General features: G+C 33.3%; 2 protein-coding genes across 4 annotated transcripts; both read right to left on the bottom strand.

Annotated features, from left to right (window-relative positions):
• Window positions 1–177: 177 nt before the first annotated feature.
• LOC105636180 (ALA-interacting subunit 3) lies at window positions 178–3,461 on the bottom strand. 3 transcript variants are annotated; one of them, XM_020680127.3, is made up of 8 exons: window positions 3,302–3,461; window positions 3,096–3,154; window positions 2,633–2,707; window positions 2,346–2,462; window positions 2,161–2,231; window positions 1,463–1,763; window positions 888–1,177; window positions 178–477 (listed from the first exon to the last, which is right to left on the bottom strand). In XM_020680127.3, exons 1-8 carry the CDS (start codon window positions 3,345–3,347, stop codon window positions 417–419), a joined length of 1,020 nt encoding a protein of 339 aa, XP_020535786.2. In that variant the 5' UTR covers window positions 3,348–3,461; the 3' UTR covers window positions 178–416. The 3 variants fall into 3 exon arrangements, with proteins under 3 accessions (XP_020535786.2, XP_037492118.1, XP_089576624.1); XM_037636190.2 differs by lacking the exon at window positions 2,633–2,707; XM_089720498.1 differs by lacking the exon at window positions 178–477 and having other exon boundaries at window positions 884–1,177.
• A 1,220-nt stretch (window positions 3,462–4,681) lies between these two features.
• LOC105636179 (sucrose synthase 6) lies at window positions 4,682–11,749 on the bottom strand. The gene is given in 13 exon segments (XM_089719992.1): window positions 4,682–4,774; window positions 4,888–5,026; window positions 5,119–5,676; window positions 5,772–5,996; window positions 6,174–6,340; window positions 6,443–6,559; window positions 6,647–6,820; window positions 6,921–7,016; window positions 7,113–7,329; window positions 7,512–7,630; window positions 10,776–10,968; window positions 11,062–11,216; window positions 11,293–11,749. Coding segments are annotated over 13 exon segments (2,490 nt in total). The 5' UTR covers window positions 11,530–11,749.
• Between the last annotated feature and the right edge of the window lie 827 nt (window positions 11,750–12,576).

Genomic DNA, 12,576 nt, shown 5'->3' with positions numbered 1-12,576 from the left:
GATGAGATAATTAAATTTTAAAAATTTGAGGTTTTAACTAGTGTAATTGACTATAATCGAAAGATTAAATAACAATTAACCCAATTATAAAAACATGACTTTGATAGGAGTCAGGATTGTCTTTTCAGAATGAGAAAATACACTAAAGTTTAAAATTATTAACTGCTACTAGAAATATAATGTTAGATCTAACTAGACTTGTTTATATGTAAATATATAAATGTACAAAAGCAATATTAAAATTAAATAAATGTAGAAAAGCAATATTAAAATTTAAGCTAGCTACAACTAGTTAATACCTTTTTGCATAATGTTGATATATTGCAGAGCTTTATGCTTTTCATGCATCAAAATGGATGTTTCGAAATGTACTCCCAAGCCTTAATTTGGAATGAGCAGAGGATTGTTGAGTAGTTTTAAGTCATATGTCCAACTGGATTTCTATTCCACGACAAGTGGGATGGATCACCAAGTGCCCTACAACAACACAAAAATTCTAGCATATGAGCTACAAAAAATTATTTACATGAAAAAAAAAATACAAAAACCTCAACATTATTTCACTTTTTTTAATTTCTTTTAATTTAAGTTTTGTTTTATTAACAATTAGAAATCAAACACTTAGTCTTCTGAATTTATGCAGGGTTCAATCATGACTCTTTACTTTAACATTTCATAATAATTATGTCTCTCGTTAAAATGAAATAATTAGTGGAGGTTCAATTATACCCTGCACTTTCACTTTTCATTCTAGCAAGAGACATAGTTATTATTGAAACGTGAAAGTGAAAAGTCATGTTAAGTTCCCAACAAAGTTTAAGAAATCACAAGGATAATCGCCAAAAGCCAAAAGTCAAATTCATGCATTAGGCATAAAATGAGCTCACCTGGGCTTCATTACATATACAAGTATGAAGTTTATTGCCAGTAACAAGCAGAATCCACCTATAATAAGATATGCTTTGCCAAGAAAGTCATTTTTCCCTCCCATCCAACTTGTAGTTGAAAGAAGAAGCTTCTTTTTACCTCCAAAGCTATATGTATTATAGTTATTTTCTATAGTAACTATAATTATATCATTAGGCTCAAGGTCCACTTCTATTCTTCCATAAAGTTTTCTGAAAGTTGATAATGCAGCTGTTCGCATCCAAACAATAAGATCCATTTGTTCATTCAACTTTTTCATGCAAAACCAATAAACCTTCATTAGAAAATAGGAATAAGTTCCTCTAAAAAGGGAAAAAGTTGAAATTTCTTTATACTAAACCCCCCAATATGCGGTTTTAGATTGGAATTAAACCGAAAATTAACTTGAAATAGTCAATTTCAGAATTGAGTAGTCTAAAATGGCCTAATCGGTTAAAACCATATCAAAAATTGGCTAGAGCGAACTTAATTCTGATTAGAAAAAAAGTAAAAAATAATTTTTTTAAATGAATAAGTAAGGAATGAAAATGCTTACAGGTATACTTGAATTAAGTTTTGCACCTCCAATTAAATCACCAGTTTGGAAATTTTTGGGATACACATCAGACCCAAATTTATAAACTTGGTCACTTTTCCATGCTATATTTTTTTTGCTAACATCTAAAGCCTTGTCTTTAAGGGAAAATCCATAGGTGTCGTTGAACAAACTCCATGCAATAAGGCCACAAGGAACAATTGGAGCATTATTTGATGCGAGTGATTCAGGTCCACAACTACTTGTGTCGCTCTCACTTTGTCTATGCCGTAGTTGTTTGTTACTTCGACTTTTTACATATCTGAAAATAAATTCACATAATAATTAGTTGAAACATTTAAATTTTGATATTAAAATTAAGAAAAATTAATATTATGTCCCTATATATTGATCAAATACACTAGTCAGGACCTGCTTTTTGTAAAATACATTTTTGTAATAAAACTAAAACTTTAAGACTGGCTTATCTCGTTGTAATCTTTTTCGGATTTGATTTATTGAACCAGAATCGTTGGTTCGATGAACCGGTCAGGCCTAACCATGGTGAGTGTGAGATTGTCATGAATTTTGAATAGAAAAATGACTTCAATACAATTTTCATGACCAAATTATAAAAAGAAATTGATTGTTCATAGTCAGTTTAAAATTAATTGTGAAGTTGAGTGGTCATGAAAGAATATGAAAGAATAGTTACTTACCGTCGGTGATTCTGATAGAAGTTATCAAGCTCGTAATAGATAAAAACTGGACTTTTCATTTGTTTTGGAACCTGAAAAATGAAAAGAATTGGATGAACTCTACTGATTAAAACAAATGAATCTTGTCTAATTATTGAAGGTGAAAAAGATAAAAGAAAATATAACTCAAAAGGAATAGGACTAACGGTTAATTTCCTGGTGCAAGTCTTGTTAGTTTTATTGCTTTGAATGTATTCAAGACTATTATTTGAATAATCAGGAGGAATGCAATCTTCGTCATAACGATCTACAATTTCCACCACCTAGAGAAAAAGTTAGAACTTTGTTAGTGACATTTTACTAAGGGTATGTTCTGTAATATTAGCTGTTTTTTAGCCGCACAAAATGCTAAAAGCTACTTAAAAATATATTGCCGAACACAGTCTAAATATTGCAAAATAGTAAAAATTTCATAGAAAATAAAATATGTTACATGTTCTGATGCAAACATGGAAGCCAGACCAATAGGTATGAAGATAATGCCAACAAATACAAATGTTGTAATGATCTGAATACAAGGAAAAACAAAGTAAAAGTCAAAAATAATAATAATAAGAAGAAAATATGCATATTTAGGTTTTTGAATTCATCAAATTTGTCATTAAGCTCCCTTGTCGACATTAAGCCCCCCTGAATTTTTATTTTTGTCAAGCCTTTATTTAGCTAGGCATTAGAGATTAATAATCATGTTTATTAAACATGCATTTGCATTGGATTTGATTGAGATTTTCCTTATTTTTGTTAAATTAAGCTCTTCCTTATTTTTTTATTATTGCCATTAGTGACTTGGATTAAATCTATCTGAAATAAAAATTAAAGGGTTTGATAGGCGAAATTCAAAAAAAGTTCAGAGGCTTAAATATGTGTTTTAATAATAATATTTAAAACCATATTACCCATCCTGGAGTTAGAATTGGTTTCCAAGCAGGAAGCTGTTGTTGTGTGAATTGAGAATCTGAATCCAAGAACAGAAGCATAATGAATAATAGATAGGAAGATAAATCTCAGATTTAAAAAGAAAAAAAAAAGTATAAAGAATAATGAAAATTAAAACCCAAATGATAAAAAATAAAAAAATAAAGAGAGAGATCAGAAAGATAACAGGTAGGCCTTTGGGAATTCCTTTTGGTAGCAGGAGAATCAGCCATGCTATCGCCGGAGCTCGTTGCTGTGAAATGATAATATTAAAAAGCAATACTATATCGTCTTGATTCTTCTCCTTCAACTTTTTATTTTCCTTTTTCTTATTTTATTTAATGGAGGATGATAAATCAAATAATTGATTTTAATTGATTTGGAGTCAGTGAAACTATAGGTTAGCCTATTTTATTGCTTAGATTTCGTGATTTATTGGTAATTTTGGTATTAATGAATCCATATAATCCTAATTTTCATTTTATTAATTTTATTTTCCTCTATTTTTTCTTGTACTAGTCATATATGAAGCAATGATCTTGAGAATGTCCCACGAAATTTATTTTTACTCGATTGAAATAAATTTTAAATCATATAGTCTATTAATTTGCTTCTTGTTTCTGCTAAATTTTTTTTTGTTTAATTATAAAATTTTATTTGTCAGTCATGGAAACATTCAATCACGAAACGCTTGATACTTCAAGAAGTAGATGAATGGAGAGTTTTTTTAAAATGAAAATAAATAATGCAAATAAGATTTTGTGGGTTTGAATCAAAATCTAAAACGCAAAATGAACAACATTGAAATTTAATGTTTGAGGCACAATGGATATGTTGAAAAGTGAGGACCTCAACAGGGCATTGGGTGTTTTAAAGGGCAAATTAGGGAATATGATAGCATGTCCACGTGGATTTTGTATGATAATCAGATTTGGAGCTCCTCATCTGCCACATGTGAAAGAATGAGTCTCATAATTATACAGTCATGTCACCTGTAAATCCTGACACTAAAATCAAATTTTTAAAAAAAATTTATACGCCCAACTGATAACCTCGACTAAAATAGAAAAAAATAGCAAGTTCAGACACTAAAAAGTTATAATTATCCCGTTGTTTATGTAAATTACTGTAAATGTAACTTATATATAAGGGTAGTTGAGGAATTAGCTTTAACTTTCGTCAAAGTGTTGTCGTTTATTAAATAGGAATAATCAATTAATTCCTAAAAAATATGCAATCCAATAATTTGCATAAGAATAAACTGTGGATTACTTGCAATTATGAATAATAAATTACAAATAATAAATTATTTGCATATTTTATTTGCATAAATTACAACCAGTCTGCCTCGTTTACAAATATATAGATCAAAGATAATTTTATTTGCTTTCTTGGAGAATCCAAATAATAATCATTTTTTGACGTTCTACTCTTACCTTTGCAATCTAGACTGACTGCGTCAGGTACTGCACAAGCCAAAAAAAAAAAAAAAAATGTATATTAGCTTCCGTAAGACAAACTTTCTTCATAACTTCATATCAAGAAAGGGACGGTGGTGACTGGTGAATTAAGTTACTTGCCTTGATGGTGTTTTGTTTACAGTCTTTTGCTATGTTTGCTGCTGAAAAGCTTCTTCTGTTGGGATTGGCACATTCTTTACCTGAAATTAAATAGAACATTAGGAACAAGTGAAAGTTCAAGTGAACTATTGAAGTATTGTTTCTTTTTTTTTTTTTTTAGCTTGAAATTTCATTATAGTAATAATGGTCATACCAGTCTCCTGACTTGGAGATTATAGAACATTTGGATATATCTTTGTTTTGCTAGCTTCTGTTCCTTGTTCAGCTGTCTCCAGAAAGTGTACATGGAACCCATATTCAATACCTTATTTGCATAGATCTTCCAAGTGTAGCTGCAAAATAAAGTCACTAATGATTCAAAAAAAAAAAAAAATGATGATATAGCCCTGCAATTGAAACTATTGAGGAAATGGGAAGTATTTACCATTCATTTATGCGTTTCAATCCATCTTCTGAGAACTTATTCCAGTATCCAATACCAGTTTTACATTTCTCAAAGAAGTCAGCAATTTTATTACTTGACCCATCTCCATCATTAGGATCAATAAGGAAGCCCGAAACTCCATCGATAATTATTTCAGCCGGACCACCTTGATTGGTTGCGAAAGTGGGCAAGCCACAGTTCATTGCCTCAATAACAGCAAGTCCAAATGCTTCATAAAGAGCTGGTTGAACAAAAGCTCCCTTCGTGTCTGCAATACAGCGATAAAGTTCCCCATTTCTCTGCCCATCTGTTTGTGCTGCTATCCATCTGAACTGGCCCCTCAGTTGATATTTTTCTATTAATGCATGCATTTTCCCAATTTCAGCCATTTCTTCTCTGTATTTTGATTTTGTAGGATCAAAGACTATTACAAGATTAACCAAATTTCGCAGCCTCTTGTTCTGTCCATACCACTCAGTTAGTCCTGTTAGGTTCTTTACTATGTCAAGCCTTGCCATAGAGAAGATAATAGGTTTCCTGTTGTCTGCTAGATAGCCACTGGTTTGAAAATCATATAAGAATCAAATGTCAGATAATTTAAAAATTAGGCCATTCTGGAAGCGAAATGTAAATGTTTTATGTCTAATACTAACATGTGCTCTCCATTTTCCTCTCTACTGTACAGTAGTTCTTCAATGGCAGAATTGAATTGTGTGAATCTTTTCTGTTTCTCAGTGTATGGGAAATAGACAGATTGGTCAGCTCCAGGTGCAGCTATGTTGAATTTTGGATCAAAGACATTAATGCCAGAAACAATTCTGCAGAGCCCTGGTAGTGTAAATGCAGCATGGCTCTCATATTGCCCAGGTCTGTCTTTGCTGCAAAGAGAGAATCTTTAATTTTAGCAAGGAATTAACAAGATTTTTTAACACAATTTTTATGAGTGTTCATGTTCTCTATTTCTAATACATCACTTCAATTCTTATCAGATTGTTTGATAAGGTTATGTTTAGTAGAGTATTATGAGAAAAAGGGATATGGCTATAGTTTCGAACCTTCCTGCAATCTCCTGGTATGTGCTTGCTATGACAAAATCTGCTGCATTCATTGCAATTGTATCAGCTATGAATTGGCATGAGAAGTGATACTTAGGGTCTAATTCTTTCCACTTGATGTCTGAATCTTCATACTTTGTCTTCTCCAAAGCATGTGCAATAGTTGCCTCATATCAAAAGCATTTTCAATTAGTATATATATATCATTTGGTTTGAGGAAGTTTGAACAATCGATCAATTTGGTATGGATTCAAGTAAAAATAAGAAACCTGAGTTATTCCAAGTTTGTTAGCCATAAGAGTTGCTGCTAAATTCCCATCAGTATAGTTTCCAATGATGAGATCTGGTTTTCCATCCATAAGGTCTAATACCTTCGCTGCAACATCCTGAAGGTACAAAAGAGAACATAGAATAATAAGTAAAATGCATTAAACATTCAAAAATCAATAACTCATATAAAGGTCAGAACATGCCTGCGTAAACTTCTCAAGATATGGATAGATATCGAAACGAGAAACCCATTGGCGTAGAACCCTATCTTCAAAGGTAAATGGCACTCTAAGGATGTTAGAGTGCTTTGTGCCATTAATTGATTCCAGTTCTTGATTGCACGTAGTTCCGCGCGCCTCAGGAATTAGTCGCGTAACCTGTTTTAGAGAATCAAATAAATGAAAAATTCATTTCATTGTTCCAATTTTTCTCATGTAGTCTTACTATAACTTGAGAGGTAATTATAGTTTAACTTACAACTATAATTTTAGGTTTCACATTAAGCCCTTGTTGCTTAATCCTGAGAAGCAACTCTTCTTCCAAAGCTTTCACTTGGTCTAGAATGTACACTACCTGTTTTGGAGTAGCAAAAATTTTGCTTATGAACATATCAAACACATGTGGAGTACTTTTTATGAAGCATTAAGGAATAGAAAGAGATGCATATACCTGGCCACCAGTATCAGGCAAGCCAAGAACATTTGCTTGTCCAAAGTACCCACGAGGAGAAAAAATAACAACATTGAAAATTGTTGGCACTCTGCTAAAGAATTTTTCCATGTTAATTGGATCTGGAGCTTGAAGTACTTCTGAGAGTGATCTCATTGTTTCTTTAACTCTTTCTGCTGTATTACCCCATCCCTTCTCAAAACCCCACTCTTTGAAGCTGCAAAAATATTGTGTACTTTGATTAGCAAAATAAGCCAAATATATTCCATTGCAAATGTATTCAATTAAGTGGTAAAGCATTTCAATCACCTGGAATTTAGCCTGTTGAAAATTAATTGGAATACCATATAAGCTTGATGGACTTAGTATAATCAAATGCGTACGTAGTATAGCATTTACCTTAGTTCGAAATTCTGATATGGGGTGTCCTTGTCAAGTCCTGAGAGGTACACTTCAGCGACAATAAGTGCCATCTGAAGCTTTGTAACAGTGTTAAGGTTGTCATTGATCATAAGTTTCTGCAACAGAAAGAAAATTAGAGAAATTATAGCAGTAACTCGTGTTCATTTTTCTTCTTCTCCCTAGATTTGGGTTCTAATTATATATGTATATGTAAAAAGTGTTAGATTTCTGGCATTTCAGTTCCAGCATACTGTTAATATTTTTCTGTTATTTCTTTTTTTTTTACAGCATCAAATGGTGGAGTTAGTGGCTTAAGTTAGTGGCTGTTTTTCAGCTCTTAGTTGCAGATTTTTTATTCAGTTTTTATCCACCTTATGAGTGGCTTCTAAATAGGAAGTTTGTTATTTCCATTCTTGTATAAATTCTGCAGTATTCTTCAATGAAATACATGCTGGAATTCTCTATCAATCTCATAAGATTTAATCTGTAAATTCTCTACTGTTGTTTGTTTTAACAGTGGTATCAGAGCAGTTTATCTTACGGGACCAAACTACAACCAAAGTTTTTTTAATCCAAAACTCCAAATGGCATCCAGCAGCCAATCTTTAAACCCGCCTATCATCTTAACTGGTCAAAATTATCACATTTGGTCAGTGAAGATGCAAGCTTTTTTGGAAGCCTTTGATCTCTGGGAATCTGTAACAGAGGATAAACCAATTCCTGCTCTACCAGCAAACCCCACCTTAGCACAAATCAAATCCAACAGTGAAGAAAAAGCAAAGAAATCTAGAGCCAAGTCAGTTATTCAAAATTCAGTAGCAGATTCTGTGTTCTACCGAATTATGGCTTGCAAAACTGCAAAGGAGGCTTGGGACAGGTTGAAGGAAGAATACCAAGGCAGTGATAGAACACGTCAAATGCAAGTTTTGAACTTGAAAAGGGAATTTGAGTCGTTGAACATGTTGGAGGATGAAACAATCAGTAAGTATGCCGATCGAATTTCTTTGATTGTTAATAACATAAGATTGCTTGGTGAAGATTTCTCAGATACAAGAATTGTGGAGAAAGTTCTTGTGACTCTTCCAGAGAGGTTTGAATCCAAGATTTCTTCTCTTGAAGAGTCCAAGGACCTATGTACGATTTCATTAGGTGAACTAATGAGTGCCCTTCAAGCGCAAGAGCAAAGAAGGAATATGAGGCAGGAGAGATTCACCGAAGGAGCTTTCTCTATGCAAAAGCAAAACTCTAGTAAGGGGAAACATCATCCCAACCAGAAAAATAAGGGCAAGCACGATGCTGGAAATAGCAGTGAAAGTTCAAAGAAATCGTTTCCTTCTTGCAAACATTGCAAAAAAACAACACATCTTGAGAAATATTGCTGGTGGAGGCCTGATGCTGTATGTGGCAGTTGTAAGCAGGTTGGGCATGTATCCAAAGTCTGCAAATCCAAAAACAGAGGCTCAAAACCTTCTCAAGCTCAAATGGCAGACGAAAATAATGCACAGGAGGAGCAACTTTTTGCAGTTACTTGCTTCTCAATGAATGACTTCTCTGATGCATGGCTTATCGACAGCGGCTGCACTCATCACTTGTGCAATGATGCAGAGATGTTCAGGACTCTTGATGATACCTACAAATCCAAAGTAAAGGTGGGAAATGGAGAATTCCTAGAAGTCAAAGGAAGAGGATTAGTGGCTGTCTTAACAAAATCAGCAGCTGAGCAAGCTTACACAAGTGCTTCGCATTCAATTACAAACTTGTGGCATAAAAGGCTTGGACATTTCAATCAAAGAACAATTGCTGAAATGAACAATAAGGGTCTGGTGGAAGATATGCCTGAAATTTCCTATGATACTCAAGTTTGTGAGATCTGTCAGCAAGGGAAGCAATCGAAGCTACCATTTCAAACAAATCAGGCATGGAGGGCAAATCAGAAACTTCAACTCGTCCACACTGATGTGTGTGGTCCGATGACAACCAAGTCCTTGAGTGGTAACAATTATTTTCTCCTATTTATTGATGACTGCACCAGGATGTGTTGGGTTTATTTCATTAAACTCAAAAGTGAAGTCTTTGATATGTTTAAACAATTTAAAGCTTTAGTAGAGAATCAATGTAATCTTAAAATTAAAGCTTTAAGATCTGACAATGGAGGAGAATATACTTCTCGCCAGTTTGCTGAATTTTGTAAAAGTACAGGCATTGAACATCAAATGACTGTACCTTACACTCCGCAACAAAATGGGGTGTCTGAAAGGAAGAATAGGACAATAATGGAGATGGCCAGGTGTCTTTTAATTGAGAAACAAATGCCAAACCAATTCTGGGCAGAGGCAGTCAATACTTCTGTCTATTTATTAAATAGACTTCCCACAAAAGCTTTGCAAGACAAGACTCCTTATGAAGCTTGGTATGACCACAAGCCAACTGTACACCATATCAGAATCTTTGGGTGTATATGTTATTATCAAGTATCTGAATCAAAAAGAAGCAAGCTAGACAACAGGGCTGAAAAAGGCATTTTCATTGGGCACAAGTTTTTTCAGTTGGAGCTCAAAAAAACAAGAAACTACAGCTCAATCAACAGCAGAAGCAGAGTACATTGCTGCTGCCTCTGCTGTAAACCAGGCTATTTGGCTAAGGAAGATGCTAAAAGATTTGCAGTGTGAGCAGACAGAAGCTACAAAGATCATGTGTGATAATATTTCGGCAGTTTCAATCTCCAAAAACCCAGTGTTTCATGGTCGAACGAAACATATCAAAATTAAGTTTCATTTTATCAGAGAAGTTCAACAATCTAACGAAGTGCTACTTGTACATTGCTCATCTGAAAATCAGCTTGCAGACATTTTTACCAAGGCCATTCCTAAGGAGAGATTTGAAGACTTGAGACAAAGAATTGGTGTTTGTCACCGAAATGCCAAGGAGGAGTGTTAGATTTCTGGCATTTCAGTTCCAGCATACTGTTAATATTTTTCTGTTATTTCTTTTTTTTTTACAGCATCAAATGGTGGAGTTAGTGGCTTAAGTTAGTGGCTTAAGTTAGTGGCTATTTTTTAGCTCTTAGTTGCAGATTTTTTATTCAGTTTTTATCCACCTTATGAGTGGCTTCTAAATAGGAAGTTTGTTATTTCCATTCTTGTATAAATTCTGTAGTATTCTTCAATGAAATACGTGCTGGAATTCTCTATCAATCTCATAAGATTTAATCTGTAAATTCTCTACTGTTGTTTGTTTTAACAAAAAGAATATGATTATTACTTCTCCTTGATGGTTAAGTGATAACAAGTAATCCACAAGAGGCTGAGCATTCTCCAAGCGTCCACTCAACTTTGAAGTTATGAACTTTGAAACGAAATTGATTCCATTCCCAATGGAAGAAGATAAAGTCAAGCGAGGCATTGATGCATCAAATGCTCCAAAATCCACTTCCAATGAATTTACATCATTAGCCCTGCAGTTTCAAAGATTATATTATGTATATAAGTGAATTTAATTAATTGTTTTCCTTTTCATGTTTTACAAGACCAAAGAGAGATATATATACCAAGTCTCATCAAATATCATTTCTTTGAATTTCAAGTATTCTGTGGCGGTGATTGGTTCAACAGCGAGATCAGCAGAGTTAACTTTAACATGTTCCCAGAACCCAGGACTTGGTCTCATTGCAAAAGCTACATATGGAGGATTAACAACTGCTTCCTGCAAATTGGAATGCAATTTTTCTCAGAGAACTTTTTGTTATCCTATGATTATGAAACAAAGGGAAGACACGTACCTGAGTAGAGAACCAAATGTATCCTAGCAAACCTTCTAATACCTTAGTTCTTTCAAACTTATCATCTATCACATTCTCCATTTCATCTAAAAGATGTTGAAGTTTCATTATCCTTCTTCCCTTTTGCACGAACTTGGAGAAACACTTCTTAATATGATACCGGCGTTGCCTCAACGCCTCCGGTATACTGTCGGAGATAGAGTTTGAACGCTTTAAGGTTGGTGCTGAAGAAGCCATTTGAATGCTAGCAAATAAAATTTAAGGACTGTAAATGAAATTTAAACTCCATTATGATTTGTCATTTGAAGTGTTTCTGAATTTATAAAGCAATGGATTGGAGGACTACATGCAGATACGTGTTCAGTGTATGTAAGTTTGCTTTTGATGAAATCAATTGATTGGAATTGAATTTAGATTTCTTTCCTTTGGGAGAAAATGAGTCCAGCAGAGGAGAGTGCCAGAGGAGAAAGAACATTACTTGAGGTGACAAAGGAAAAGAAAAGAACAGAAAAAGAAGAGAAAAGAAGTAATAATGTATGTGCTAAGGAGAGATTATTGGTTAAAAAGGAAATATTATTATTCTTTTCTTTCCGTGATTGTAAGAAACAAATCAAGAAATCTAAGCTTCCATCTTCACGTCAACTCTTTCTTTGTCTCATCGTTGTGTATGCTTATAAATGGTAACTTTTTAATGGTTGCACATTTTCCATTTCAGTAGTCTCTTCTAGGTTGCAAGGAAAACTGAACTGAGAGATGTTTGGCCTTGTTCATTTGTGGGAAAAAGGCGTTAGTTTTTCAGAAAATTTTTCCAAGAAAACAGTTTTCTTGGAAAACGTGTTCAAATTTCCCCTTTTTTTTTCCTATTAGTTTCCCAGGAAAATGCACACTTTCGATTTTTTTTACTAAAAAATAATCTGTTATATCAATTTAGTTTGATTCGAACCGAATTTCATACTCACCCCGAGCTATCCCAGCTAATTATTTCACATGTCATGATGAATTTTAATTCTTTTCGACTTATCTATGAATCCAAAAAAAATATGAGGTAAGTTTAGAAATAAATTTGATATAGGAATATTTCCTAATTAATATAAAGATGTGTTAATTATATACTTCATGGTTTGATCTTCAATTCTTAATCAGTTTTAAGGGATAAACTAGAAATTTATTGGACCTTTGTTAGCATCAAAATCAAGAAATTTAATTAACTTATTTCGGCCAAGTGTTGCACTACAAATACATTAATATCTGCATATTAATAAGAATTAATAAATATATAAATAA

This window comes from Jatropha curcas, chromosome 4 (genome assembly GCF_041381405.1).
Source record: "Jatropha curcas cultivar XTBG-Jc1 chromosome 4, XTBG_Jcur_1.0, whole genome shotgun sequence".
Taxonomy (NCBI): domain Eukaryota; kingdom Viridiplantae; phylum Streptophyta; class Magnoliopsida; order Malpighiales; family Euphorbiaceae; genus Jatropha; species Jatropha curcas.
The sequence above is the reverse complement of the archived record's forward strand: the minus strand, read 5'-3'. Positions and strand labels throughout refer to the sequence as shown.